The following is a 27,632-nucleotide window of genomic DNA, read 5'->3' on the forward strand; positions in this document are numbered from 1 at the left end:
ACTCTCCTCGATCTATTGTGTATGTTTTTATTATATTATTCGGCTGCCCACCTCGTGCAGTTTTCTCAATCAGTTTTAGATAGAACAGGGAGCAGATTCCTGAAAGTTCACGTTAATTTCATTTTCAAAATTCTATTTTGTAATGGGCGACGTGGCTTGTCATGCTACGTGTTTAATTCTCATTGGATAGTCCGAGAAAACGACTTTTCCATTGACAGGTAAACAAATAGCAGTTTTATTTCTGTTGATTTTTGTTTTACGAACCTACCCTTCTAGCAGTTTTATTAATTATGAGTGGTTTGACCTTTGTCTTCTCCTACATTAACTGACGTTCGCAGTTTTTGACTTTGCCATTTCATATTCTCTCTTCTTTTTTTTGTCGGAATTGTTTGTTTGTTTCTTCTTGTTTTACATATCCCATAACAAACACGAGTCCAAAAAAAGTTATTTTCCAATAAAAATAAATCAATAATCAAGGAAAAAAATCAATGCATGTTTACACATTTGCAGCCCTCCTTAATCCATCACTGATAAATATTATCTCTAATATTTTTTTGGAAACGAATTTGACCTGTAATGTTTTTTTGTTGATCTCTCAATTTTCAAGGTATTATTTTGATTAATCTGGATTGACTTGAGTTGTAACTTGGCATTGGTAAGTGAGTATCCCAACAGATATTTTATGCATACACAAAAACTTTAACTCAAGACTTTGGTGGCTTTTGTTGATATTTAATATTTTATAAGGTGCTAATAAATATTAGCTTATATTAATTATTAGTGTGTAACTATATTAAACATTTACACATTAAAAAGATTGTTACTTTAGTTTGTGGAGCTAAATTCATTAATTCGGGAATTCATTATCATTTCAAATGAAAGGATAAATATGTCTTGTGGTACAAAGATAGGTCAAAGATGACTGATGCTAAGGCTAAGTTGGGTCAAATGTTGAATTAGAGACAAGTTATATATTTTTCTGTTTTGAGCAAGGCTGCTGCACACGTGCGGTTGCTTTTCTATTCGTCCTATTTGAAGGAAATCGAAGGCTATAACTATAACCCAAGGAGTCATCCCACGTGTCAACACCTTGAGGACTGAGATGGGACCAATTAAACTTCCTTTTAACATGAGCATGTTTACCTAAACATCACCATAAAAAAATTAATTCTCAAATTAACATATTTTTATATTAGTTACTGGATTAACATATTAACATCCTTTTATGTTATGTGACGTTACCTTCAAAAATGTACATTGCTTTGTCTATACGGTAATACGAATATACGATTGCAAAGTTTATAAAAAAATAGCTAAAATGAAAAAAATAGAAAATATAAATATAAAAGATATACCAATTTTGTTAAAAAAATTAAGAATACGCTTGATATTTAAATATTTGAATAAATCAGTATTTAAATAACGTTCAAATCACTTAATGGGTATACATTTAAAAAATTATATTTTAATATTTAAAGAAATTATCATCTAAACAATTTGATATTTGTATTTCACCGCTCAAAATCAACTATTTTACCCTCAAAATTCTCAAAAATATGAATTGTTTAGATATTAATAGTTTTAAGTATTTAAATATAATTTTAAACATACATTTATTAAATATAAGATTAATATATATATATATATATTGCTACATGTCTCGTGTTTGTACAATAATTCAGACCAACAGTAATAACATTTGTGCTTTGAACATTAGGAACATAAAATTTTGTGGGTGAACAATATTTTCCTGGTTTGATACAATACAATTATTGGTGGGCCAATAAGATGAATATAGAGCAGCAGTGCGCAGTGACTTCAGCTAATGCCTACCTCTCCGACCACATGAACTTCGTGTTTCGACAGCTTAAGTGTCAGCGATGACGGTTTAATACGAGTTCCACATCACCTAATATTCCGTTCATATCTAACTTCATGATTACTCAATTGAATTTATTCCTACATGTAAGAAGGATTTGAATCCAAAATTTATTTATTTATTTATTTTGAATATGCTTTAATCCTATTAATCTAAAACTAATCTACATGTAGGAATAATCTGTAGTTATTTTATTTTCAAAACCAATGAACATGAGCAGTCCACACCAACTTGACAATAAAGGTAATAAAATATTTATCTTGAAGTTAGTAATCAACTAAGTCTACTCCTACTCCTATCTATGTCTGAATTGAGGGATTTATGTTTGACTATATATGGTAGAAAAACGACAAATTAATTAAATATTCATATATAATTTTAGCGTTAAAAATGAATATTTTTTTAAAAAAAATTTAAACTCAAACAGTTATGTCTATAAGATATGTGTTGTCAATAAATTATTAAAAAAACATATGAACATGCTGTACTCCTAAATAAAGATTGCTCATTCAGGAAATTCAACTAACCCGCCCTACTTATAGACCATATCTTAATGTCTGTTCATATTATCTCTTAATTAAGTGATCGAAAACTAAATTTTATGAAAATTAATTGCTCTAATTAATAATATATCCTAATTTTGAAAAATAAAAAGATAGCATATCTGAAATATGAGATACAGTGTGTTCTTAGGGGTGTTTAAAATCTGTTTTAATGCAGGACAGTCGTTATATAAGGCTAAAACCACTGTATGTATATGTATGCAGCATGCAGGCAAAATGCAATTTTGCTTTTGCTAGCATCTATCCACAAAGTTGATGGGACAATATGTTTGTATCTTTGGATTGAGATATCGTTCGTCATACTAAGTAAACATAGGCAAAAAGTGCATTATATAGGTAAATTATACATTTAGTGTTACTATTATTTTGTTTTGATACTTAACTTTTAATTTAGGGTTTATTTTGATATTCCGCTGTTAAAAACTTAATGGTAATGTTGACGTGTCACTAAAAGGTAATGTCATGTCATCATTGAAAAAATTATAAAAAAATACAATGTGAGCAATTTTGTTACTCTTTTAACAGTGTGACATCAGATTGAAACTTAAGCTAAACGTTAGTTGCGATTTTAAAAAAATAAAGTTTGAGAACAATAAGGGAATAAAGGTAATAATATAGGTGCTATACATGTAGTTTACCCTATTTATAAACTAAATGCAGAACACCATTTTGAAGTTGACTCCAAAAAAAAGTATGATGCAAGCACGCAACATATAATGCCTTCAACCAAAAGGTATTTGTCATTATATTTTGGGCATCCTATTATTAATGCTGCAATATCTCTGTGTTGCTGTAGCAGCCAGCAGCATCGTGGTGGGGAACTTGGCCTTTGGGAGAGGCTGATATAGTACCGACCACCATTTGTGGTTGAATTCTCTGCTGCCCGCTACAAGGATGGCTCAGTCCTGTCATTATCGCTGCGTATACCTAACACGTGGGTTGGTCCCGAATAGTGGGTTTTGTAGATGATGATTACAAGGTCAATGGTGAGGGGAAAAAAGAGAGAAAGGATTCATGGTCGATCAGGTGTACAGAACTCCCTTCTAATTCTGTTGTTGCTGCTGCTAGCTAGGCCCGACTTGTTTGTGATGATGACAAAGCAAACCATTTTTACCTTGTTTACCTCACAACTCGTTTTCAAAAAAGCAAACGATATTTAAGCATTAAATATATAAGCCTAGTCTGTCAAGGGACTAGAAGAGATTAGAAGATGATTAGAGAATAGTTATTCTGTTATAATATGTTAAAGACCTGTAATTATGTTAATTGTGTATGTTATTATGAAGCTTTTCTTTTAGATAAATGTGTTTTGTATGTTCTAATGGAAAAGTATTATGATATTATACATTTTATGCTTCTTGTTCTTTCTTTCTTGCATAATTAATGACATGATCATGGTTCCTCCCGAGAATCCAAAGCAACGAATACGGTAGGCGCTTCTACTATTTTTTTTTTCTCTTTGTGATGGCTGCAACTTTAGATGATATAAATGGATCAGGTGTTGGTACTTTTTTTCTTCAAGCCTTTACTAATAAAACCGTTGCTATTATTAGGCTAGATGGAACACTTTTTTGTTGTTGTGGAGGCAGCAGGTCTTACTTTCTATTGGTGGTAGTCTTGCATCATAGAGATGGTACGATTGTTATTCCTTGTCAATATGTTTATGATGAAGAAGGTAATGAAGTTGTAAATCCATAATTTCTGGCGTATAAACAGCAAGACAGTGCTGTAGCTTCATGGCTTCTATAAGACTATAAGTTCTTACCTGGAAAAGTGATTAAGTAGGTGGAGATGCAGGGAATCGAAACCTATACCTCTCACATGCAAAAGCAAGTGCTCCACCATTTGAAATACATCCCCAATTATAATTTTAGTGATTTAATATAATAATTTCTTGTAATATATTGGGGAGGGGGGTGAGATTGAAAATCTAAATTTGATTTTGTTAGCAACTACACATTCGGCCTTTCTTAAAACACCAGAAATATCAAAGGCAATGGTAAGTGTTATTAGTAATTGGAGGGATGGAAAATGAAAGGAAAATATAATTTGAATACATCTTATATCAAAGTCTTGAACTTTTCTTTTTATTCTATGAACAAGAAGGTAGCATTTCAACACGCTCATCAAACAATGAGGAGGTACCTTGCACAAATAGAAACTGAACTAGTTCTGGCCTAGGTTGTCAGAGGTATAGATCTCTCTACTTCTGGACTTTTCATATCAGAGTTCGACATTCATTTCCATAATAATGTTCCTAAAAGTGAAGGAGAGTATATGTATACAAACTGTAGTTAATCGCTTCCTGGAACTGGGGGTGTATGAGCCATGGAGGCCTGGCTTAGTTCAGGGTTGAATATGCTTTTGTTTTTATTTTGTCTCATGAATTCCTGTTGTATAGTATCTTGGAATGTAAGGGGGCTAGGCAAGCTGGAAAAGAAGTGGGATTGATAAGGCATGCGAATAGGTGTAAAGCTTGCATGCTTTAAGTTCAGGAAACCAAACTTCCAACCTTGGATCTTAGGCTACTTCAAAAGGTCTGGACCCCTAAGGCTGCTAAGGTGGCTTTCTTTTCGTCTTCGGGATCTTCAGGGGGCTTGTTATCGCTTTGGGAACATGTTTTCTTTAACCTTGAAGTCCAGATTATCCATCCTCCATTTATAAGTTTATTCCTACAACATTTTTGACATGTGGTTGTGAGGATGTCTGTGCTCCTGACGACTATGTAACACTATATTCGATTAGGATGATTCGATCTAAATATCAAATGTCACATTAATCATCAAAGTGATTCAATATAGATTCTTATTTAGAAGTTATTTTTTAACATGATTAAGCAAAAAAATTCATTCATTAGAACAACAGAAACATACAACGAAGGAACATACATTATCATTAACCGATGATAGTCGATAGACTAGGAATATATAAAAAGTTTCACGAAAACGACTAAACAAGCATAGGGATAATTTCAACTTTTCATATTCAACATACTTAATCATACAGAAATGAAATTTTAAGCAACCATTATCCAATACAAATTTCATACAGGCATCATGTGAATAACTTGATTAAAGCAAGCATAGTATTCATTTGATAATTCATAGCAATACATGACATCAGTCATATATAAAGACTATACATGATCACAACAAAGCAATTGTTTATATAGCTAGATTGGTTTAATAACAATGGATCTCATTTTCTCGTCAAATATTGATATGATATAAATACAATAGTCATCCCTCGTCTCTTCGAGACCTACAGTCCTAATAATCAACATTCCTTCACCTCATCAAGAATGAAGTCTTTAAATAACTCGTACACAAACGTTATGAATCCTATGACATTTCAATTGTATCAAGAACTAAAATAATAACCAATGACTCGTTTTAGTACATTATTGAATATCGAAGAATTGTCATTTATATTATTAAATTAACATATAACTCATTATCAATATGCAATGGAGCATTTAGCTTGGTTTTACGCTTCAAGCATGGCCAATCATCACATTCATGCATCAATGTCAATTATCATTTAACAAATGCATACCTTAGAATGCTTAATCATAAAAATGCATATCAAAACACATGACATCCTTAGCATGGTTCATGTTATCCAATAGATTGGTTTTAAAACCGAATATTCAATTTAACAATCTAAACCGAACACATCAAACAACACATATATACTAAAATATATTGTCAGATTTGATCTTGTCTACACACCTAATTCGAGTTTAGGATATTTCTCGAATTGACGAATTACTCGATTAATTTAACTTTTCCCTTAATCTTGGAGCATCCTACCAAAACTTCTTAAGCTGGAAGAAAAATCATACATCTCATCAACACATACATCGCTAAAAATCATAATCAAAGATGGAAACTAATATGTTTTATCCTAGACTTCAATTTAGGGTTTAGGGTTCCTTTATCTTGCTTGAATCCACAAATTAGTATCATGGATTTAAAGCTTAGAACACTAGCTTTCTGTAACTATCCTTGGAATTCACCTGCACTCGTCTACCGAGGGTTCTGTTAAGCTAAATGTTGATGCTGTTGTTGGCAAAGGACGAGGCGAGAGTTGATTTTGGGGCTGTTGTGCGCGATGCTCATGGTGTCTTGGGTGCTACCTGAACTTGGTTATGCGATTTCACTCCATCTTGCTGACTAGATATTACTTTCATGGAGGCGAGGGTTGTTCTTTGTGCTGTGCGTTGGCTTCTTTTCGTCATGTAGAGGTGGAAACAAATTGCTTGCTGGTGGTTAAGTTTCTTTCAGTCCCGTTCCCCACTTGATTCATGTTGCTTTGTTACTTGTTAGTTTATTTGTTTGTTTAGTCTTGGGGGTCCGAGCTGAGCTTCTGTTATTCATTGTTATTGTTTTGTATGGCAATTTTAATGGATAAATTAATTTTTAATCACTAAAATTACAAATTGTATAAAAATATTAGTCGCACCATTCCCTCAGCCTTGAAGTTCCGGAACATTCCACTGACCACACAACATCCCTATTTTGCTTCCCCAAATTCTTTTTTTAATAGATAAATTAATTTTAGTCATTTTAAGTAAATTAAAATAAAAGGTTCTAGAACTTTCATATGTTTTCCTAATAATCTTTTATTATTTAATTTTTTTACAAATTATTTTAAAATATTATAATAATATGTGAATGAGAATAAGTTGATCTGACTGACCGTTCATGATTCACTCCTTTTAATATGAGCAGAGAGTCACAATTGAAAAAGTTATTAATAGATATTTTTGATAAGAGAAACGGATGTATAAAAAGAAATAATAATGAAATGAAAGAATGAAAAATAGTAAAGGGTGATTTGGGGGTAATTATAATAATTCAACGTGATAGAGCTAGTCATATGATCATTATAGTTACTAGTAAATAAGCAGATTAAATAAATCTAATCGTAAAATCCTAAATCTTATGATGATAGATTATATGGGTTTGTTAAGGATCTTTTCTATACATTATAGTTGATTTAGAAGATATAAATTTTTTTAAAAATTTTGTTTAATACAAATATTTCAAAGATTTTATCTTAAAAAAATTATAATTTTCAAAAATCACCTCAACGATATAACATAACTTATTATAAAAATAATTCTTTTGATTTAATTTACTCGGTTGAGAATATTAAAATTTAAACTCCTATCTTTATTATATCTATTTTAAACACACCTCCACTGGCCATCTTTTCCTTATATGACTACCACACTCGACTATAACGGCAAAAACTACCTTCCCAAAAAGGATTCTCCCCAGCAAAGCGTTTTGCCCTTTTTTTCCATTTCTTTTTGTTTCATTCTCAACTTATATTTCTCTTGTTTGTTTTCGTGTTCATCTTCAAATTTTTCTCCCTGAAGCGTCATCCCCTGTTCCGAAATTCCCATTCTTTTGTTCCCAGTTTTGATCTTCCTTTCGGCAACTCTGCGTTTGATCGAAACGAATCTTCAGCAATAAACTCAGGAGTCGTCAAAGGAAGAAATTAAATTAAGAATTACTATATCAATTCGTAACATTTGAAGGAGAAAAGCAGAGTTTTTGAACCATGAATCCATATTTTCGGGTAAAGGAAGAGTACCCGAGTTCAATTTATTCACGGTCCGAAGATGATGCGCCAGTGATGGTGAGGCCGCCGCAGCAGATAGAGGGTCTTCACGATGCAGGGCCGCCGGCATTCCTTACCAAGACCTTTGACATGGTGGATGACCCCGGTACCAACCACATAGTTTCTTGGAGCAGAGGAGGTAGCAGCTTTATTGTATGCGATCCTCACCTTTTCTCCACTAATTTGCTCCCTAGATATTTCAAGCACAATAATTTTTCTAGTTTTGTTAGGCAGCTCAATACTTATGTAAGTGCTCTTAGCCCTTGATTTCTATTTTTAAATTTCAAAATTTCTGTTTCAAAATGTTCTTCTGGGGATTTGTTCTTCCAAAATTCACTGTTTCAGCTTTTTTGTTTTTTCATTTTATGCTAGTTTACTCCATATCTGCATACACGGTTTGGAGCAAAATTAGTTGTTCACTTGTTTTACATTGATTTTTCACAAATCGTTATCTTCTTTATCTTCGTTTTTATTAGATGCTATGAAGAAATGCCCTCATAATATGTTTGTTTAATTAATTCTTGAGATTGTTCTTCGATTATCTGTAATCCCACATGACTCCATGAAACAATTCTGTTCGAGTTATTTCTTGAATGCCTATTTTGCTAGAATGTTCTTTGAAGGCTTTCTGGTCAGTTTCACTTGGTGTCCCGGTGGTTCTTTCTGGTAGTGGGACCTTGTTCAACGATTCTTGGATGGAAAACTCGTAAATAGAAGAATATTGCTTAGTCCGTCTCCATCATCAATGAAATTGAAAAAACAAGCTTTCAGTCTTTCTTTCTAAAGTTTTGAAATTTTCATTCTCCTGCAGGGTTTCAGAAAGATTGATCCAGACAAATGGGAGTTTAAGAATGAAGGGTTTCTCAGGGGCCAAAAGGATCTTCTAAAGAGCATTCGGAGAAGAAAGACCCCATCTCAGCCCCCACCTTCTCAAGAAGCGCTCGGTCCTTGTGTTGAAGTTGGCAGGTTTGGACTAGAAGGAGAAGTCAACCGTTTGAAGCGTGATAAACAGGTTCTAATGATGGAATTGGTGAAGCTAAGACAGCAGCAACTGAAAACTCGAGCCTATCTTCAGGCCACGGAAGAAAGGCTGCAAACCACAGAAAAGAAACAGCAGCAAATGATGTCTTTCTTGGCTAGAGCGATGCAGAATCCGGCTTTTCTCCAGCAGCTAATGCAACAAAATGAGAAAAGAAAGGAGCTTGAAGAAGCCATATCTAGGAAAAGGAGGCGGCCGATTGATCAACGACCCGGTGTTGTTGATGTAGGTGAATCTAGTCGAAGTAGCGGTGGAATGGATCCTGTTAAAACTGAACCTTTAGAATATGGTGATTATGGGTATCATGTAACAGAATTGGAAGCGCTTGCACTGGAAATCCAAGGCTATGGTAGAGCAAGAAAGGAGCAAGAACAAACTCAAGATGAGGTCGAACATCGAGAGAGTCATGACAACGAACTCGATGAAGGATTTTGGGAAGAATTATTGAATGAGAGATTTGAAGGAGAGTTGGATATACCAGGAAGCGAAGATGAAGATGTGAAAGTGTTGGCTGACCGTTTGGGTTATTTGGGTTCAAGTCCAAAGTACAGAAAATGAACATCTAGATTCCATATCATAGCTACATCCAGCACGTTTTCATATCTCTAATATTTCTGCAAATGAGTCTTCAAACAAATAGATTAGACCATAATCTTCACATTGCTTTAATGCTTTCTTGTTTTTGACAGGCTAGGGGGGATTGCTTAGAGCTGTATCAGTGGAAGATCTCTCTTCTTGTCACTGGTGTTTCTAACCTTGTTTTATCGTTTTTAATTTTTCATCTTATCTGTCTCCGTCTATGGTTGGGATTGCAGCTGTAGATCAGAATCTGTGGTGGTCATCGTCATGACTTGTTTCAAGGTTCTTGATTTTTTTTTCTTTTACCCCTTGAAAGAAACCCTTTTTTTCCTTTCAAAAGGTGTCTTTCGAGGGGTAAAAGTTAATAAAATAAAATAAAATAAAATGGAGGACCTTGAATGAGTGTAGATTGTTCTTCCTGAAGCAGTTGAAAAACGACAAAATGTAGCAGCAAGTTGCAAGAAAACACAGCCAATGATCACTTGGTAGTTTCTATTGAACTTTTCTTTTGTCCGTTTAATGTATTTAAGAGTAGTGGTAGGTGATAATTGAAGATCATGGTGTCTTGAGTCTTGGCATTTGTACCAAGGAAGATATTTTGATGGACATGGCAATTGGATTCTCTCATTTGTTGCTTTCAAATGTTTTCCGCAATTTACAAAGCTCTCAACCGGTAATGTACGTACGTGTCTGCAAAAAACAAACAAATGGTCACGTTGCTTGTTTCTTGCTAGTCTTGTGTTTACTGTCGTCTTCCAGCTGACGAATTCCACCTGAGGATTTTTTTTAATGGTGTGGCTGTTGTCTGTTTCTTCTAAAGTTGAGATTTGCAGAGCGAACAACATGATCAGAAGTGACAAGCGTAGTTGTCCTCATTTTTGTGGCTGGAAATTGCGCAGAGGCGGATATGTCGGTTACCAATCAATGTTACCGCCTCCCATTAATGTTCTTATATTTTTAGCCATTGGTTTCGAAATTCTATTCTGAAAATTGCCTATAACTTGAAAACAACAGCTTCTTCCAATAAACAGCAAAAACATAACGGCCATGACTTGAGCTCATGATTTTCGCTTGTATCCGAGCTCAAGTCATGTCACCCTACAGCATAAACTCTTCATCTAGGAAACAACCCATTTTGGATAAAGCATCGGCACAAAAGTTCCCTTCTCTATAAGTATGTTGGAAACGTAGAATCCAATTACAGTTTTTGAAACGTTTAATATCTTCGATTAAACTACCCAAGGGGTGCAGCGAAGTCTCACCTTCTTCGATGAGTTGATGGACTACTTTGGCGTCGATTTCACAAACAATATAATTGAACCCAAACTTTCAAGCAAGAGATAGGCCAAATCGGATAGCATATAACTCAGCTGCCACACTGGAACAGACTCCTAGATGAGCCGCAAAGCCTAGAATCCATGCGTCTGCTTCACTTCGAAATAATCCACCTACACGGGCAACACCAGGATTTCCTTGGCAAGCCCCCATCAGTATTTAGTTTTACTATTCTTTTACACAGTTGAAAATGAACTCATTTTCACCTTACCCCAATACAAAGGTTGGGGTCCCGTCGAAGACACTCGTGAGTCGTGACTTAGTGAATTGCCAGCAGAAATAGGAATGTAAATAAATACAATGTTAGATGAATAATTTATGAATTTTATGTATTGCATTTGTATATGTTAGTTCCTTAAATTACGTAAATGAGTATAAATAAATTTTATATGTTTAATTAATAAATGACTAAACATGAATAAATATGTTTTCGATTTGTTTATATCTATAAACAAACTCGTTATTGATTCTTTTATTAATATCGTTTATGTTCATTTATCTGTATTTTTTTCTTTTTCTTTTTTATATGTTAAATAAAATAAAAAATTAAATTAAATAAAGATAAATTTTAAAGTTAAAAATGTGAGACTATAATATATATATATAAAGGGTGATGTACGAGAAAAATGACTAAATAATTTCTTTAGCTTTCTCGTGAGAAACCCGACTCAATTCATAATACTTAAACGTCGTGGGCCCAACCTTTGGTACCCGCTCTCCGCTTGCAGTCCGAGTTGAGCTTAGCTCTGGCCCACGCTCTCCGCCATGCAAAAAGCCTAGTCCTACGAGGGTCAGCTTTGGAACACCTTTTCATCGAACAAGCCTATTATTGCACTCCAACCCAACATTACCACTATGTGCCTTAACCCTAACCATGATTGAGGTTATTAAATACTAAAATAAAATAGTTCCAATTACCTATCCACTCTTAATTTTATTGATATTTTTAGAGATTTTAAATTTGAATATATTCTCTCCTCGATTTAATGATATAAAAAATCAAATCATAAGAGGACATCAACAGAGAGATAAACCCTAAAATTTGGCCCACCAATAGGAGAAGAGGGGAAGAAGGGAAAAAAAAACACCCTTTTGTGCACTTGCGGGGCAAGTGAGGCAAAACTGCACGAGAGAATCTGGTAATAGAAGAACCCGTGAATAAGGGAATGGACTCCCCACTTGGTAGCCTTTGCAATTCTCAGTTCTACACATCCAAAACAGAGCAGTATATGTTTGTTTGTATTTATAATAGTAAATCAGAATAAAAATATAATTTTGAATAGCCAAAAGAAAAAAAGACTATAGCTCTGCATGAGTCATTGAATAGGTTGGAAAACTCAAAAACAATCTCTTATTTGTGTTCTTTGGAGGCCATCCTGGACCGAGGGATGGACCTAATGAAGTCATCCCTTAAAAATTTTAAATTATTACATATTTTAATTTTTTATTTTTTTATTAAAAATATGTTATCATTCTCTAAAATTTTATAAATTTTCTATTTAAAATTTTATAAATTCATCCGCTTGACATAAAATTTTGAGTTCATACTTATCTATACCCTAATTCTTAGATTTTTCCCCTATTAAAAGAAAGAAGAAAATCCCAACTTTGAGCATTGGTGGTTTTAGGCACTTGTTTGTAGTCAATATTGAAAAAGAAAAAATAAGATCGGGTTGCAAAAAGTCTAGCAGACTAACATATTAGATCAAAGACCACACTATTTCAACTTTGTATTCTACCACTACAACACCTTTTAACGAGTCTGACAAATCAGGCTTCCTCTTCGCTGACCAATGGATATATGCCCTTTGGGGGGGACTTGTTTGCATGGGTTTGCTCCTCTGTTTCTTCCTCATTGTTGGGATCAAAGATCAGCTGCCACTGCCATGTTTAGCCGGGGCAAGACCTCCAAGAAAGAGAATCCCCCTTACATTTTACGTGCTATATATCCATTAAAGCAAAATGAAAGGTGATGGAATATCTGACCAATTTGATGCTATATTCGCATGCTTTACATTTAGGTTTGGAATAACTAAAGTTTTGTAAAGAAAGAAGAAGAAGAAAGGCCTTTCAAATTCCCATTGGTGGGGTTTGCTTGAACACTTTATATCAAACACATACATTGTGAAAGATATTCATTAAAGTTTACAATTTTTGAGTATCAATGTGGACATGATGCAACAAGAGATCTAGCTTCAATATTTATACAAGTAAAAATGTTCTAAAAGGTTTAGTAACATAAGCCAAAAATATTTGTTGTACAAGTAAAAACCATCAAATAATGTATTGGAAAATATGAGTTTGCTTTTACATTATCAAATAATTTAGTGTCTGGTTAACAAGCCGATAAGAGTCAATCATGTTAATTGTGGGGTATGAGAAAAAATGTTGAAACTGTCGAGGGAAAGGGATAGACCTCAAAATAGCCCTTTGCCTTTAGTAATTGTATTTTGAAAGTAGATACACATATATTAGTAATACAAAATTTTCGTATTGGTGGGCATAATCAATAAAATAAATAATTAATCGAATAAAATTTAAATTTTTGGATGAATCCGCCACTGGATTTTAACACCCCCTCAAAGCTTTTTAAGTTTATGATTTATATTCTAATTGATCTAGCAGTATTCAAAATTAATCCTTATCTTTAATATAACATTCCTTTTAGGGTTTGGGTGTTTTATAACAGGAACAAAGGAAAAGACAGAAAGTGCCAACGTCTGAGTTCACAAGACAAAAGTATTAGCATTAAAATAATAATGGAGATAATTTTATTACCAAAAAGTATCTGAAACCAAGTGGTGTAAGAGGTACTTCCAGTTCTTGCTTTGAGCTGCCTCTTCTCTTTTCCCTTAGTAGAATTCTAAACCTTTTTTAATTTCGCTTTGGCTTACTTTTCCTTCCCTGGAAATTTAATTATCTAATTTTACCAACCCTTCTCTAATCTCTTCTTAGTCTGCCACTTTAATCATCACCTTCTGCACTCTACCCTACTACTGAAACTCTCTTTTTTACTCTCTCTCGGTCTATACATCTGTGAGTCTTTATATACACATAAATGGATAGAAAGGGGAGGGATATTGAGCAGTAGATGTAATTAGAGAGAAAAGAAACCCATTTATTGTTTGTATTTCCTCATGTTTTGATTGCATTGTGAGAGCAATTCTCAGCTCTGGTTGGTTTGCTAAGAAATAGATAGATATATATTATTATATATATATGTAATATGGATTGCGTTGGCAGGTTGTTCAGAGCAATCCATGGCTAGATAGCGGCTTGGAGAATAACCCATCATCATCTTCACGAGATTGTGCTTTTGCCCCCCAATGAATGATGTCTTTCTGTATGTACATGTCACTGCCACCTGTTCATTAACAAGCTGTATGTGTTTAGTTTGTGTCCAGAGCTAGGGGATTCTATTCTATATTATGACCGACCCTTTGCGGTTCTCTTTTGGACTGTCTTGGTTGTTTCTTTCAAAGGTGCAAAGTGGTCACTTTTTGAAACAACTTATATCAGATAAAACAAAAAGAGGGGCATCGGACTAGTCTTCTGGGGTTTCCTTCTTGTTTTTCTTTCTTGGAGTTTTCTTCTTTCTCAGGCATGATGTTTCCTCCAACTATGTCCAATTCCACTTCTTTGTCTGATGAAGCTAGTGTTTGTTCTGGCTTAAATCCTATTGTTTCAACCCTTTCTCCTCAGCAGCTGCCTCAAAAAATTAAGAAGAAGAGAGGCCTACCTGGGAACCCCGGTAAGACTTTTGTTCTTTTATATCTTTCGAAATTTCTTTTAGATTTTGTCTTAAATTGTTTGATGCTAATTACAGACCCAGATGCTGAAGTGATTGCTTTATCTCCAAAGACGCTATTGGCTACCAACAGATTCATATGTGAGATCTGTAACAAAGGTTTCCAGAGAGATCAGAACCTCCAGCTTCACAGAAGAGGCCATAACCTTCCATGGAAGCTGAAGCAAAGGAACATCAAAGATGTAAAAAAGAAAGCCTATGTTTGTCCTGAGCCAACATGCGTCCACCACCATCCTTCGAGGGCTTTAGGTGATCTTACTGGCATCAAGAAACACTTTTGCAGAAAACACGGTGAGAAGAAATGGAAGTGTGAGAAATGTTCAAAGATCTATGCTGTTCAATCAGATTGTAAGGCTCATTCTAAGACCTGTGGAACCAGAGAATATAGATGTGATTGTGGAACCCTTTTCTCAAGGTATTTCTTTTCTTAAATCTATTTCTAGCTTCCTATGTCGTCTCGTTATTGGAGGATTCATAAAATTCTTGGTCTTTATAGTTTCCAAGTGGGAAGTATTTTGTGTGTTTATGGCCGTTTTTGTTTTCTTGCTTAAATGGGGGCCGAGGTTTTTGTTTTCTTGTAGTCGTTTCTCTTACACAAGAGTTGGTAAGCTTATGCATGAAACATATCTGGAACTTAAATGCAGTGCCAGTCTTCATTTCATCGAAGTGGATATCATCGATATACAAGTGATCTGTTACTGGGTAACCCTTGCTAGGGAAAACTAAAGCAATCTCTCTGAAATCTTAACCAGCTGCCTTGTTCTTATCTCTTTTCATTTATAATCTATAGTATTTTATATAATAATTTCTCCTTTGATACCTTGTAATTGTTTAGACTGTAGTCTAAACAATAATGATGAATACCCAAAGAAAAAAAAAAGCAAAAGAAAGCTTAATTGTTGCTTTTGGGATTTCATAGTTTGAGAAATCCGTGACAAAATTTTCATGTAGTATGCCATTATTTACTTGCAGAAAACACTGAAACTCTGAATTTTCTCATCATGATGTAGAACTGAAATCTGCAACAATATCTGCTGTTGATTTTGGCTTTTTTCTTTTTCCTTGCCCTCATCAATTAGATTTATGTTTCAATTGCACATCTTTGTTTACACATGCATGGAAGAGCTATAGTTTCAAATACCAACACTTTCCATCATGATTTTTACCATATTCTTGAAAATTTAACCCATCACTGCCCCCATGCATATTTCTTCTCTCTTAGTCTTAGATTTCATATTTGACTAACAAAGGTAGTTTTCTCCTTTATTTTTTTCTGTATAACTTTATGACATAAGTCTATCCAATGCGCATGCACGGTCGTACGCTTATACCTTTTCTATTTTTTTTATTTTTTTAATGTAGAAACAAGAACATGCATCCTGTCTTCTGTCAAAATCCCAAAATCACTTTCACTTTGTTTCACAACTGTTTGATTTATTTCCTCAAATTTATTGCTTGTTAGTTGTTAATGCAATTATTAACTATAATGGATGTGTAAGCTTTGTTGTGAAACCTCCTACAGGAAGGATAGCTTCATTACTCACAGAGCGTTTTGCGATGCATTGGCTGAGGAAAGTGCTAGGCTCTCGGTCAACCAACTTGCCGCCGCCGGCGGCACAAATCCAACTCCCAACCCATCTTTCCCTTTCCAGAACCCTATTTCTCTTAACCCATGGGACCCTACTCAAACCTCTAACCCTAACCCTAATAACCGACTTGATGTCAAGCCGGAGTCTCAACATTTCGCGCCATACTTCCAAGAACCGCCGCCTCCTCCAAAGGTCCTGATCACGTCTCCCCTCCAAACCCTCCGTGTGAGCAACAATCCTCCCTCCAATGCTGCCATGTCAGCCACTGCACTCCTTCAAAAGGCGACCACCCTTGGTGCATGCACCGCCACGCAGATAAATAACAACAACAATTATCATTACGGCATGGCGAGTCATGTATCGCCGGATTTCTCGGGTTTCACGGCAGCAGACTTGGCCACGTGGCAAAAGAACAGCGACTGTTTCACCAGGGACTTTCTTGGTTTGACTAGAGACCATCACCAGCAGGAGCATCATGGTGGTGGGCCTGGTGGCAATTCCAATGGGAATGTTAACTTTAGCATAAACGCGAGAGATGTGTTAACGTGCACTGTCGGAGTGGAGTTGCAGCACTTTGAGACAGGCCATCCGCTGTTGAAACCCCAAGGTTTTGGATTCGCCGAGCCCTACTCCCCAGCCTCGGAAGCCTGGGGTGGTTGTTGACAAAAATGGGAAAATAATAATTTTGTGATATCCCTTTCAGAATGAAAACAACGCCCTTATCTGGTGTAATGTTTGCTAAGTATGAAAGCAAGAACATCGAAGATAAGATTTATATCGACTGTACTTTCTATATTTTCTTTGATCATAAGAAACACAGTCTAATATAATTATGGAATTTGGATATAAACCAGAAGAAAGGAGCAAATTAAAGGAATGGAAAGGGAGGTAAGGTTAAGCAGGTCAGAGATTCAATTCTTGATGTTTGTGAACGAGCAAATTGAGTTGGAAGAATTACCTTCGTCTCTGTAATATCTGATCTGAATTAATCGGTCAATAGATCAATACATTAATTATAAAAATAAAAAAAATGGAAAGGGAAAGAATATTCTTCAGTCTTGCTGTTTCATGCATGTGATAATGCCGACTATTCTCTGTCAATGATGACGACCCTACACGTTTCATGGAAATTGTCATACTTGTCATGCATTGCAATTACCATTCTACCCTTAATTTATTACAATTATATATATATATATATATATATATATATATATATATATATATATATTCTGGGTATAACTAAATATGTATAATACAATAGAGCTGAGATAATTAAGCTAGCGGGAGCACATACGTAGGATTAGAGGGGCAGTAGGTAGAGCGAAACCACATTTTTCTCTCCTTTTTTTATTCCTTAAAATTATTACTTATACCCATGGTTCAACACAATACTCGTACGAATCCACAAGGATAATTTATAACACCAATCGAACATAAAATAAATAGAACCAAATTTAAGTATCCCATCTATTGATTATTATTGCAGAGCAGCAGTAACTAAATTAATTAGTAATGCAGGTTGTGTGACCTCTTCTTCCAGAGGTTACAAAAGGCTGATACAATGGCAAAGATGGAAAGAAAAATGAAGTCTGAAATGCAACCTGCAGCCTGTATAAATAATAGATCATTACCCGAATCTCTTGACTAACCCAAGTCAAAAGATGGTATCCAATTTGAACATCGTTTACGTCCAAGTTAAACATTACAATAATTGAATTGCACCAGCACCATAGTTCAAGGTTAACTAATCCACAACGAGATTCACTTCATTTTTTTTTTCAAACCAAACTTCAACACAATTATTCTGTATATACATAACACACAAATATTCGTTATGATGTTTAAATTAACATGTAATTGTTAACTGTAATCATTAATCGATATAATCACATATTCAAAGATTAATTAATAATTACGGTTAATTTAACACTTAATGGCAGATCTAGAAATTTAATAATGGGATTTAGAAATTTTAATATTATTTTCTTAAAAATAATGGTTATGCAAACTTTTTTCCCTTTATGCATTAAATTAAATTTAATCATTTTCTAAAATAATGAGGATGCACTTGACCCCTAAGGGGCTTAGTACATCCACCCTTGCTAATACTAAGATTATAATTAATTAATTAATTATATTTTTTTAGAGAAAATAGAATTAGAAATAAAATCAAAATGATTCCTCTTTATTTTTTTGTTATCATGTTTATCTTATATTGGAGCACATTAAATTAAACATAGATGAAAGAAATGTCTTACTTTAATCTGTAAAATATAAATATGCACGTAAGATTTTAAACTGTAAAAAAAGAATATACCTCATAATATATTTATTTCTATAAAAAAATACATATGCAAATAAATAAGATTTTTACAAATATATTTTCCTACTATCGTAAATTTTATGAAACTTTAAAACTTTCATGTTATGTTATGTGTTTGATATAACCGAATCGTTAATAACGGCTAATAGTTAATAATTAATTATTTTTAATGATTAAATTACAATTAATACAATTTAATAATTATTACAACGAATAATTGACTATTTAAACTAAATAATAGTGTTAACCGATCATGAGCATTTCTAATCCAAAACCTTTTGTAAGCTTTTGTTGTAAAGATGTAGGGAGCGGCTGCTGTGGAAACCTTTTGTAAGCGTGGCGAGTGAAAAAGGTTTGCCAAGTTGATTGCTGCTCTGTATGTGAGACTGTGCTGTTGGTGTGTTGGTGGTCCGGCTCTTGTATAGTAGTGGTACTAATCCAAAACGAAGAAACAAATGTCAACGGTTATGAAAAAGATGCTGCCTAAAACATTGAAAGTTTATATCAACAATCAGTCCTTTTTGTTTTCCTTGATGACCCTTTCTCAATTTCTGTGCACGTCCCCATTTCTACAGCTTTTGGCTGCCAGCTTAACCTTCATTAAATTATGTTCATATAACTTGCTTTGACTGAATGACACACAAATCTAATCCATTTGCTTCGCTTCAACGAATTACACAACACTTGTGCTATCGAACAAATTGGAATATTCATGGTTACCATAACTTGAGAACAAATAATTGAGTATGATGATAGAACCATAATAATCTAATAAAAAAACCTAATAATCCACTGACAAATGAAACTCAAACTGAACTACTACTAATGCCTAACTGAGTTAAACTATTGCTATCAAATGGCTTATGAGGCATTTTTTTGGGAATCACTGGAATTCAATACCACATTACTCTTTAACAACTTTAACCAGCTATTAAAAGAAAAAGGATTCTGATAATCCATGTTATAATATTCAGCCACTTTTTTTTTAATTTAAAATCTCTCCCTATGGTACACAATCAGACAAACCAAAAGCTTCTCTTCTGTTCTCCTTTTCCTCTCAATACCACTTGCATATGACACCTCCCATAAGAATCTCATCTCTAAAAGAGAAAGAAAGGCCAAGGGAAGGGAGCCTTGGGATTAATGAAAGTATAAGTGCAGTGCTTATGGGTATATCCCCCAAGCTTTTAGAAAGTATATGTGAAAGTTGCAGGCTTAAGGTACAATATACATCCCATTTGCCTACTAAAAAGACTGCCACTTTTTTTTTTTAATTTAAAATCTCTCCCTATGGTACACAATCAGACAAACCAAAAGCTTCTCTTCTATTCTCCTTTTCCTCTCTCAATACCACTTGCATATGACACCTCCCATAAGGAATCTCATCTCTAACAAACCTTACTTTTGCCCTTCCAGTCCTAATAATTACCAGCCCTCTTTTTTATGCTTTTCTTTTCTTTTTTCCTCCTTTCCTTTCACCATCTGCTGTAAAATCCCCTCTTCCCTCGGTATTAACATTTGCACTACAAATGAACACATGAAGCTGATACTTGCATGGCTTCTTTATCCAAATATATATTATAGTGAAAAACATCTTTTTAACCAGCCATTAACTGTAAAAACCCATTTTCATTAAGATTTTTCTTTTTGTTTTCATCCATAGAAACTTTTAGAGTTTAGCTAACAGAAGCTTAGCTAAAGACCGTTATGAGAGGCATCTAAATCAAAGAAATATTAATAAAATGAACTCGTAAAGGAAAGTTCCCAGCATCATGGCAATCTCAATAAGCATTTCAAACAAAAAATAAGACAGGTCGGTTTCATTGTGTGTGTGGGTGATTAACTTATAGGAAGACTGCTCTCCCTTTACTTGCTTTTCCTCAATTCAATTCAGGGATCAATTAAGAACGTGTTTATCTCAAGTTAATTAACAGACCCCTCAGTGTGCATACCATTTTCATCAAGTTTATGTATGACAGATTTCCCCCCAAAACTGCTGTTTATGCAAACTATACAATCTTAATGGAACATTCAGATAGGGAAACCTAAAGAGCTTTGTAATCTAAATCATATAGCATCTAAGCATAACAGAGATATGCTACACTATTCAAGGTTTGTAATTATTTATATTCTATAAAATTGTTGATGACTCACATGTGAAAGTACTGATTGCGACAGAAAAGTTCTGTGATGAAGTATGCATCAATCTACAATCTCGATATCACCGCGGGACCAATTCTTTAAAGAAGAATGTGTCACTAGATGTCTTGCCCAAGTCACAGTTTTAATACCTCCAAATCAACCCTCCAAAGTATTTAGCCAATACAATTTCTGAATGCCTGCAATATAAAAGCGTTATACTAAGAATGCAAAGTTAATAAATTTAATATATATTGTGGGTAGATGCATCAAGTTTCAGCAAAATTTACTATTTTTGGATCATCAATTTTCTCAGAATAAGATTCCACTAAAATATCATTTGACCACCCTGGAAGAATTTTACAGTCAACCTGCATGATGTTGATCTGTGCCCTTGTGGAAGCATAACCATTGTAGAAAATGCTAAAGAAATGAGCACATAGCTGCTGAGGAAACAATGATGGAAAAGAATAAAGAACAAGATGAAAGAAGTGCAGCCATAAGGAGAGATAAAGACTCCTCTTTTTCTCTTCTTGTTCTTCTTTTGTTTTGTTTTTTTATGTTTTCCCTCTCTTTTCTTTGGGTGGTGTGGGGCTTTACGGTTCAAAACAAAATGAATTTGTTCTGCAAGGCTGAAAGAAGGGAGAGACATGGCTCAAATAGTAACTAATAGAGTCAAAATTCTGATGACTAAGCATGAATATAAACATAACATGATTAGGCACAATGGTCCAAGAGTAACATCATTTGAAATAATCTATCTAGAGCTGTACGGTTAGAATCAAATGATGATCACCTTTTAATTGCTGTGAAGGATTTTAATCCAAATTGTGGGGACCCTGCCTACACTGTTGGGATCGTGGACTTGCTACTTGAATGTGTGGAATTGTCCTACAGGCCAGGTAATTGGTTTGTGAATTTCTATTCTTGAATTGTTTTAGAAAACTTTGTCTATTGTTGGACTTTCGTAAGCTCTGTGGTCTTAGGCTCTTAGCTATTGAAAGAAGTAATCTATTAACTGCTCTTTTTTTGATTGCTATTTGAGATTTTTCCTTGTTTTTGTTATGGCTGATGTCATGCAACTTCGATTTGTAGAGGCCAGCAGTGTCAGGCTTAGGAAAGATATACATAATGCCCATGGTTATCACTTCCTTGTCAAGTTTGTTCTAGTTGTATCTTCGATGCCACAGAATCAGGGTGTTCAATCTATTTATATGAAGCCTCAGGTTGACAACGATAGAGGTCATGCTTTTGATGAAGCACCCAAAATAGATATCGTTGGAAAAGAAGACCCTTCCTCTGAACATCTCTCACCCACTTTGACTAGGCTACTTGATATTCTTGTTAACCTAGCTCAAACAGGTCCTGCTGAAAACAAAACATCTAAACATTCTCGCACCAAGGCCAGCGGCCATAGCATAAGTCAAACATCATCTAGTGATAGGCTAGGTTATAAAAAATGGGAACAGGACAATAATAAAGACCTTGAAGCTGTTCAGATGTTGCAGGACATTTTCCTCAAGGCTGAAAGCAGAGATTTGCACGCAGAAGTGTTAAACAGAATGTTCAAAATATTTTCAAGTGATCTTGAAAATTATAACTTGTGTCAGGAACTGACTGTTCCTCTCTTGATCTTAAATATGGCTGGATTTCCTCCATCGTTGCAGGAGATAATTCTGAAAATTCTTGAATATGCCGTGAATGTGGTGAATTGTGTTCCTGAGCAAGAGCTGCTTTCTCTATGTTGCTTATTGCAGCAACCAATTGCATCAGAATTAAAGCTCACCATCCTTTCCTTCTTTGTAAAGCTCCTATCCTTTGATCAACAATACAAGAAATTCCTAAGAGAAGTAGGTGTGCTGGAAGTCCTCTTAGATGATCTGAAGCAACATAAGTTCCTTTTGGGTTCAGAGGAACATGGTAGTAGTGCTAGTCACTTGGAGAGAAAATTCAGCTCCAGCAGTTTCCAGGAACACTTGGACAGTAAGGATGTTATTATTACTTCAAATACCAGTGGAACAGGAGGATTAGATTGGGATAAGCCTCCAGAATACAGATTTGTGCTAAAAAAAGTCCTGAAGTTCCATAAGCAACCACTTACTGCTTTTCACTTAAGCAATGACTTGAAGCAGCTGTTGAGTGGTGATTCTGGTGGGCATTTGTTGTCTTGGATGCTATCAGATTAGAGCTTGAAGTCTTCTTTCAATCAAGGGTAATCATGTTAAATCGACATTTGTGCGATTGGATATTCTCCTGGTTGTGTTATGAACCCTAATCTGGTCTGGGTGAAGCTTTTGTGAGCGGAATTGATTCTTTGTTCATTATAACATTAAAAAGGAAAAGCAAGACAGGGCTAGGTGGACAAGCTGGATATGTTATAGAGTTGTGGTGGGGAAAATTTCTAACCTAGCGTAATATAAATATATATATATATATTATTATATAATAAATTTTAATTTTATTAATTTTTAAATATTTTTATATAAAAATTTTCCAAAATTTTTGGAGCGTCATATGACACCCTCATTGTACCCTGGCTCCGCCAGTGTTAATTGCGCCAGTTTAAAATTTTATATTATATGTATTTCGCTTGATTCAGTCTAAGTTATCGTTTAGATTCATTAACAATCTAATTTTAAAAATAAAAATATTATTAAATATCAAATTACATTCCCATGCTTGAACTGTTTGTGAATATGTGGAATTTGTATATTCATTCTTCGTCAATGCTTACAGTTATTTGCAGTATATGGCACAAGGTGCCGATGTAGGGGAAGAAGAAGAAGAAGAATCTCCATTCCCCAACAAAGAAAAATAAAAGGAAGTTAACAATAATTCCGATTTGAGTTAGATGTTTTTTCAAAAGGCCATCATCCCTTGCAAACTCCTCATAGCTGACTAGTCCATCACCATCTAAGTCGGCCTCTCTGATCATCTGTTCTGCTTCTTCCATTGTTAGTCTTTCTCCCAAATTCATCATCACTTGTCTCAACTGCAGCCCAAAAATGGGATTTTATCAAACATTAATTTCCTCAAATTTAAATGAAGATTCAAATGAATTATGGGAATGTTGTTTTTTTTTTACCTCGTTTGCTGATATGAATCCATCTTGATCTCTGTCAAATACTTTGAAAGCTTCTTGTAGTTCATCGATCACATTTTCCTGTGAGATTTATGTACATGCATCATTCTCCGTTTTATAAGCTAAAAGAAATGGCCTACACTTGAAAATAAACTGGTTTAATTACCTTCATTTTTCTTGCCATAATGTTTAAGAAATCATCGAAATCGATGGTCCCCTTTCCTTGAACATCAACCTCACTAATCATGCCTTGAACTTCTTCTTTTGTAGGGTTTACATCTAATGCCTGGATCACTACTGCCAATTCTTCCATGGTTATGGATCCTTCAATACAACAACATAGATGTAAGGGAAAAAGTGTAACCGGTAAACTTAACCTTTATCAATCAAGCTAATTATTAAGGTATAAATACCATCTGAATCTTTATCAATCAAGCTAAAAGCTTCGTGAAACTGGGAAATTTGATCTTCTGTCATTGCGTCTGCCATGGGTTTCTTCAGCTGAATTTGGTAGCAAAAGCTGATGAACACTGGTTGAAATATGAACAGAGGAATAAGGTGCCAAGTTCATATGTCAGGTCACATAAAATGGGGAGTTTGTAAAGGAATCGGAAATAGTCAAACGCTCGAGTTTTGAATTCAATTCAAAGCATTAAATTTTCTAGAAAATTAATGGAGCCTTGAATAAACTCCCAGAAAAAGGTTTAAAATCTCAATGAAAAATCTTTGTGCTCGGCTTGGCATTCCCTCTAAAAAGTCAGCTACACCCTGACTTTATCTTAATTAGTATTATTTTTAATTCGAGTGGATTGACTTTGTAATCTTTGATTAATTGAGTACAATACATATGAAAATCTTATTCAATACCCGACTCTTTTCATTTGTTTATTCAATTATTCTAAATTACATTTAAAAGTCAAAAGGAAAGAAAGGAATTCAACTAATTCTGGTCATAGAGATTATTGTAACATGAAGTTTTTTTCTTGGCATATGATTCAGGTTTCACACGGATGCAAATCCTTGTTAAAATATAATTTATTACCGACAACAATCAGTTGGTTTAATCGGATCTTAACGTTATGAATGGAGCAAATTAAATTACGAGGATAAGTACATAATAGACCTTTATAGTACTCGATTCGAATTAATCGATTAATAGATCTGATAGCGGTTGTTAAGAAAACACAAAAAACTATCATAGCTACAAGATGGTCATACATTACATATGATATAAAGAAATATATGCAGCTTGGAGGGGTGGCAGTAGCCCTGGTCGCTGGCTGTTTAGATTGGTTGACCTTCTGGTACGACTTGGTCCTTCAACCACGTATAGATAGGGACCAATACATAATACGTTGCTGCCATGGTACCCAGTACAAAGCGTAAGAGAAATGTAAATGGGTTTACCGGCTTCGATACATCCTCCGTCTTCGGCCCGAGTTGAAATGAACGACAAATAAAAACGGATGAGTTCAGTAACACGATAAAATGTGGGCGGTGGTTGAGAATTAATGCTGGCAACAGCAAAGGCATAACCACATTCAACAATCTGGCAGACAATGAAATCGAGGCTGTTCCGACGTGTAATCGTAGCTTATGATTACAATTAATTGTATCGAACAAAATCTGAGGGAACCTATGTACAATACCCTTATCCTAGAATTAAATCCTTTGCTCATAACATTGGATGCATGAGATACATGATACTGCAGTGAGACAGTGATCACATACAAAAGTGAATAAGTGATTACCTGCAAAGGAGAGTCCCCATATGCAGGTTTAACACAGGTTACGGAGCACCCCATGATGTAGGATAAGGGTTTGAATAAGTGGTTTGATCATGTACAAGAGTCCTCATTACCATTTAGGGCCAATCCTTTTGAGTTGGACATCCTTAAATCCAGCCTTTTCAAACCACTCAATGTACTCTTCCTCCTTGGGAAAAGCATTCTAACATCCGCAAAGAAACAAGACAACCAAAAAGTAGGGTACACAGGACCAATTAGACAAGCTTTTCCTCCTAGTTTCAACACCCTGTATGCTTCCTTGATGCCACGCTGTGGGTCTGGCCAGTACTCTATGCTGAAAAAACATAACCAAGTTATCATCTCCTCCATATCATCCATGCCAACTGGCCAATTTTACCATCATGCATGACAATTAACAAAGGCAAATCCAACCATAAGAAATTAGAAGTTACATCTTATTGTGAAGACATATGTTGTTCATTTCAAACAGACAAATAGTTCCCTATAACACCAGAAGAGTTTGGGAAAACTTACCTGCCAGCAGAGACATATCTATCAGCATAATCAGTAGGAAAGGCAACAAAATGGTGCGAGGACATCTGCTCAGTCACATGTCAAATAAATTATTTGATATGTCCTTAGAGAAAGGAGTGCCAAGACAATATGGGATACTCTCGATAAAAAGTATGGTGCGGACGATGCTGGAATCAAGAAGTACGTTGTCGGCGAATGGCTCAAATTCCAAATGACTGATGACAAGTCGATAATGGATCAAGTCCATGACTATGAGAACCTAGTCGCTGCCATCATCGCCGAAGGATGCAAATGTGCGAGGTGCTACAAGCCAATATTCTCATTGAGAAGCTGCCCAAGTCCTGGTCCGACTACCGTAACTCTCTTAAGCATAAGAAGAGAGAAATTTCACTTGAAGAGCTCGTGGGCCATATGAAGATTGAAGAAGCCAACCGTTTAAAAGATAAGCTTACTAATTCTATGAGTAATTTATCTTTTAGAGCTAACCTGGTTGAGTCTAAATTTAAGAAGATCATGAAACGGGAATCAAGACAAGAAGACGAAACCTCAGAAGGCTGCCAACTTCAAAAAGTCAGGAAAGGCCAAACCTGAAGGAAAGACGCTCAAGTGTTATGTCTACGGTTTACCTGGCCACAAAGCTTACCAATGCCAACACCGCTCAGATCGCTAGAATGACAAGCCACGGATGCACATTATAGAAGAAGATGATGAGATCATTGCTGCGGTGGTCTCAGAAGTTAATCTGGTGGAAACAGTTCGGAATGGGTTGTTGACACTGGCGCTTCAACGCATTTCTGCGCAAGGAATGAGTTTTTTCACGGAATTCGAGGATGGGAACAAAGGGGAACGTGTGTACATGGGGAACTCTAGCAGCTCTGAAGTGCTAGGTAAAGGCAAGGTTTTACTCAAGCTGGCCTATGGTAAAACTCTGGCTTTAAATAATGTTCTGTTGTACCTGCCTTGCGTAGAAATTTGATAAGTGGTGGGCTTCTGAATAAGGCAAGCATTAAGTTAGTTTTTGAGGCAGATAAACTTGTACTTTCCCGAAATGGTGATTATGTTGGGAAAGGGTTTTTAAGCAATGGCTTATGTCATAGAAACTCAATTTAATAAAAATAAAGCTACCACTTCTACTTATTGTTGAATCCATTGATATGTGACATGCTAGATTAGGACACGAATATTCATGCTTTAAAGAAATTGATAAATATGAATGTTCTGCCTAAACTAGACACAACTAGCTTTAACAAATGTGAAATTTGTGTATAAGCTAAGCATACTAGACCTCACTTTAAGATTGTTTCTAATAGAAAGACTGAGCTGTTAGAACTTATTCATACCGATCTAGCAGATTTTAGAAACACTGAAAGTAAAGGAGGA

General features: G+C 34.9%; 3 protein-coding genes and 1 pseudogene across 3 annotated transcripts; 2 read left to right on the top strand and 2 right to left on the bottom strand.

Annotated features, from left to right (window-relative positions):
• Positions 1-7,978: 7,978 nt before the first annotated feature.
• Positions 7,979-9,690, top strand: LOC120167650 (heat stress transcription factor A-6b-like). The gene is made up of 2 exons (XM_039176599.1): positions 7,979-8,319; positions 8,885-9,690. Exons 1-2 carry the CDS (start codon positions 8,014-8,016, stop codon positions 9,668-9,670), a joined length of 1,092 nt encoding a protein of 363 aa, XP_039032530.1. The 5' UTR covers positions 7,979-8,013; the 3' UTR covers positions 9,671-9,690.
• A 4,481-nt stretch (positions 9,691-14,171) lies between these two features.
• LOC120167690 (protein indeterminate-domain 12-like) lies at positions 14,172-17,168 on the top strand. Its single transcript, XM_039176628.1, has 3 exons — positions 14,172-14,777; positions 14,853-15,249; positions 16,357-17,168. Exons 1-3 carry the CDS (start codon positions 14,630-14,632, stop codon positions 17,084-17,086), a joined length of 1,275 nt encoding a protein of 424 aa, XP_039032559.1. The 5' UTR covers positions 14,172-14,629; the 3' UTR covers positions 17,087-17,168.
• Positions 17,169-23,562: 6,394 nt separating this feature from the next.
• LOC120167691 (calmodulin-2/4-like) lies at positions 23,563-24,308 on the bottom strand. The gene is made up of 3 exons (XM_039176629.1): positions 24,137-24,308; positions 23,974-24,051; positions 23,563-23,880 (listed from the first exon to the last, which is right to left on the bottom strand). Exons 1-3 carry the CDS (start codon positions 24,281-24,283, stop codon positions 23,602-23,604), a joined length of 504 nt encoding a protein of 167 aa, XP_039032560.1. The 5' UTR covers positions 24,284-24,308; the 3' UTR covers positions 23,563-23,601.
• Positions 24,309-25,207: 899 nt separating this feature from the next.
• Positions 25,208-26,324, bottom strand: LOC120167692 (annotated as a pseudogene).
• Between the last annotated feature and the right edge of the window lie 1,308 nt (positions 26,325-27,632).

This window comes from Hibiscus syriacus, unplaced genomic scaffold (assembly GCF_006381635.1).
Source record: "Hibiscus syriacus cultivar Baekdansim isolate YM2019G1 unplaced genomic scaffold, ASM638163v2 tig00111693_pilon, whole genome shotgun sequence".
Classification (NCBI taxonomy): Eukaryota; Viridiplantae; Streptophyta; class Magnoliopsida; order Malvales; family Malvaceae; genus Hibiscus; species Hibiscus syriacus.

What these genes read in the sequence shown, in the direction of transcription:
- LOC120167650 (XM_039176599.1), top strand. Translation starts at nt 8,014, where the DNA reads ATGAATCCATATTTTCGGGTAAAGGAAGAGTACCCGAGTTCAATTTAT. An exon ending in TTAGGCAGCTCAATACTTAT is followed by an intron (nt 8,320 to 8,884) that starts GTAAGTGCTCTT and finishes ATTCTCCTGCAG; the next exon opens with GGTTTCAGAAAGATTGATCC.
- LOC120167690 (XM_039176628.1), top strand. Translation starts at nt 14,630, where the DNA reads ATGATGTTTCCTCCAACTATGTCCAATTCCACTTCTTTGTCTGATGAA. An exon ending in AGGCCTACCTGGGAACCCCG is followed by an intron (nt 14,778 to 14,852) that starts GTAAGACTTTTG and finishes TGCTAATTACAG; the next exon opens with ACCCAGATGCTGAAGTGATT. An exon ending in TGTGGAACCCTTTTCTCAAG is followed by an intron (nt 15,250 to 16,356) that starts GTATTTCTTTTC and finishes AACCTCCTACAG; the next exon opens with GAAGGATAGCTTCATTACTC.
- LOC120167691 (XM_039176629.1), bottom strand. Translation starts at nt 24,283, where the DNA reads ATGGAAGAATTGGCAGTAGTGATCCAGGCATTAGATGTAAACCCTACA. An exon ending in TTATGGCAAGAAAAATGAAG is followed by an intron (nt 24,052 to 24,136) that starts GTAATTAAACCA and finishes TAAATCTCACAG; the next exon opens with GAAAATGTGATCGATGAACT. An exon ending in GATTCATATCAGCAAACGAG is followed by an intron (nt 23,881 to 23,973) that starts GTAAAAAAAAAA and finishes TTTGGGCTGCAG; the next exon opens with TTGAGACAAGTGATGATGAA.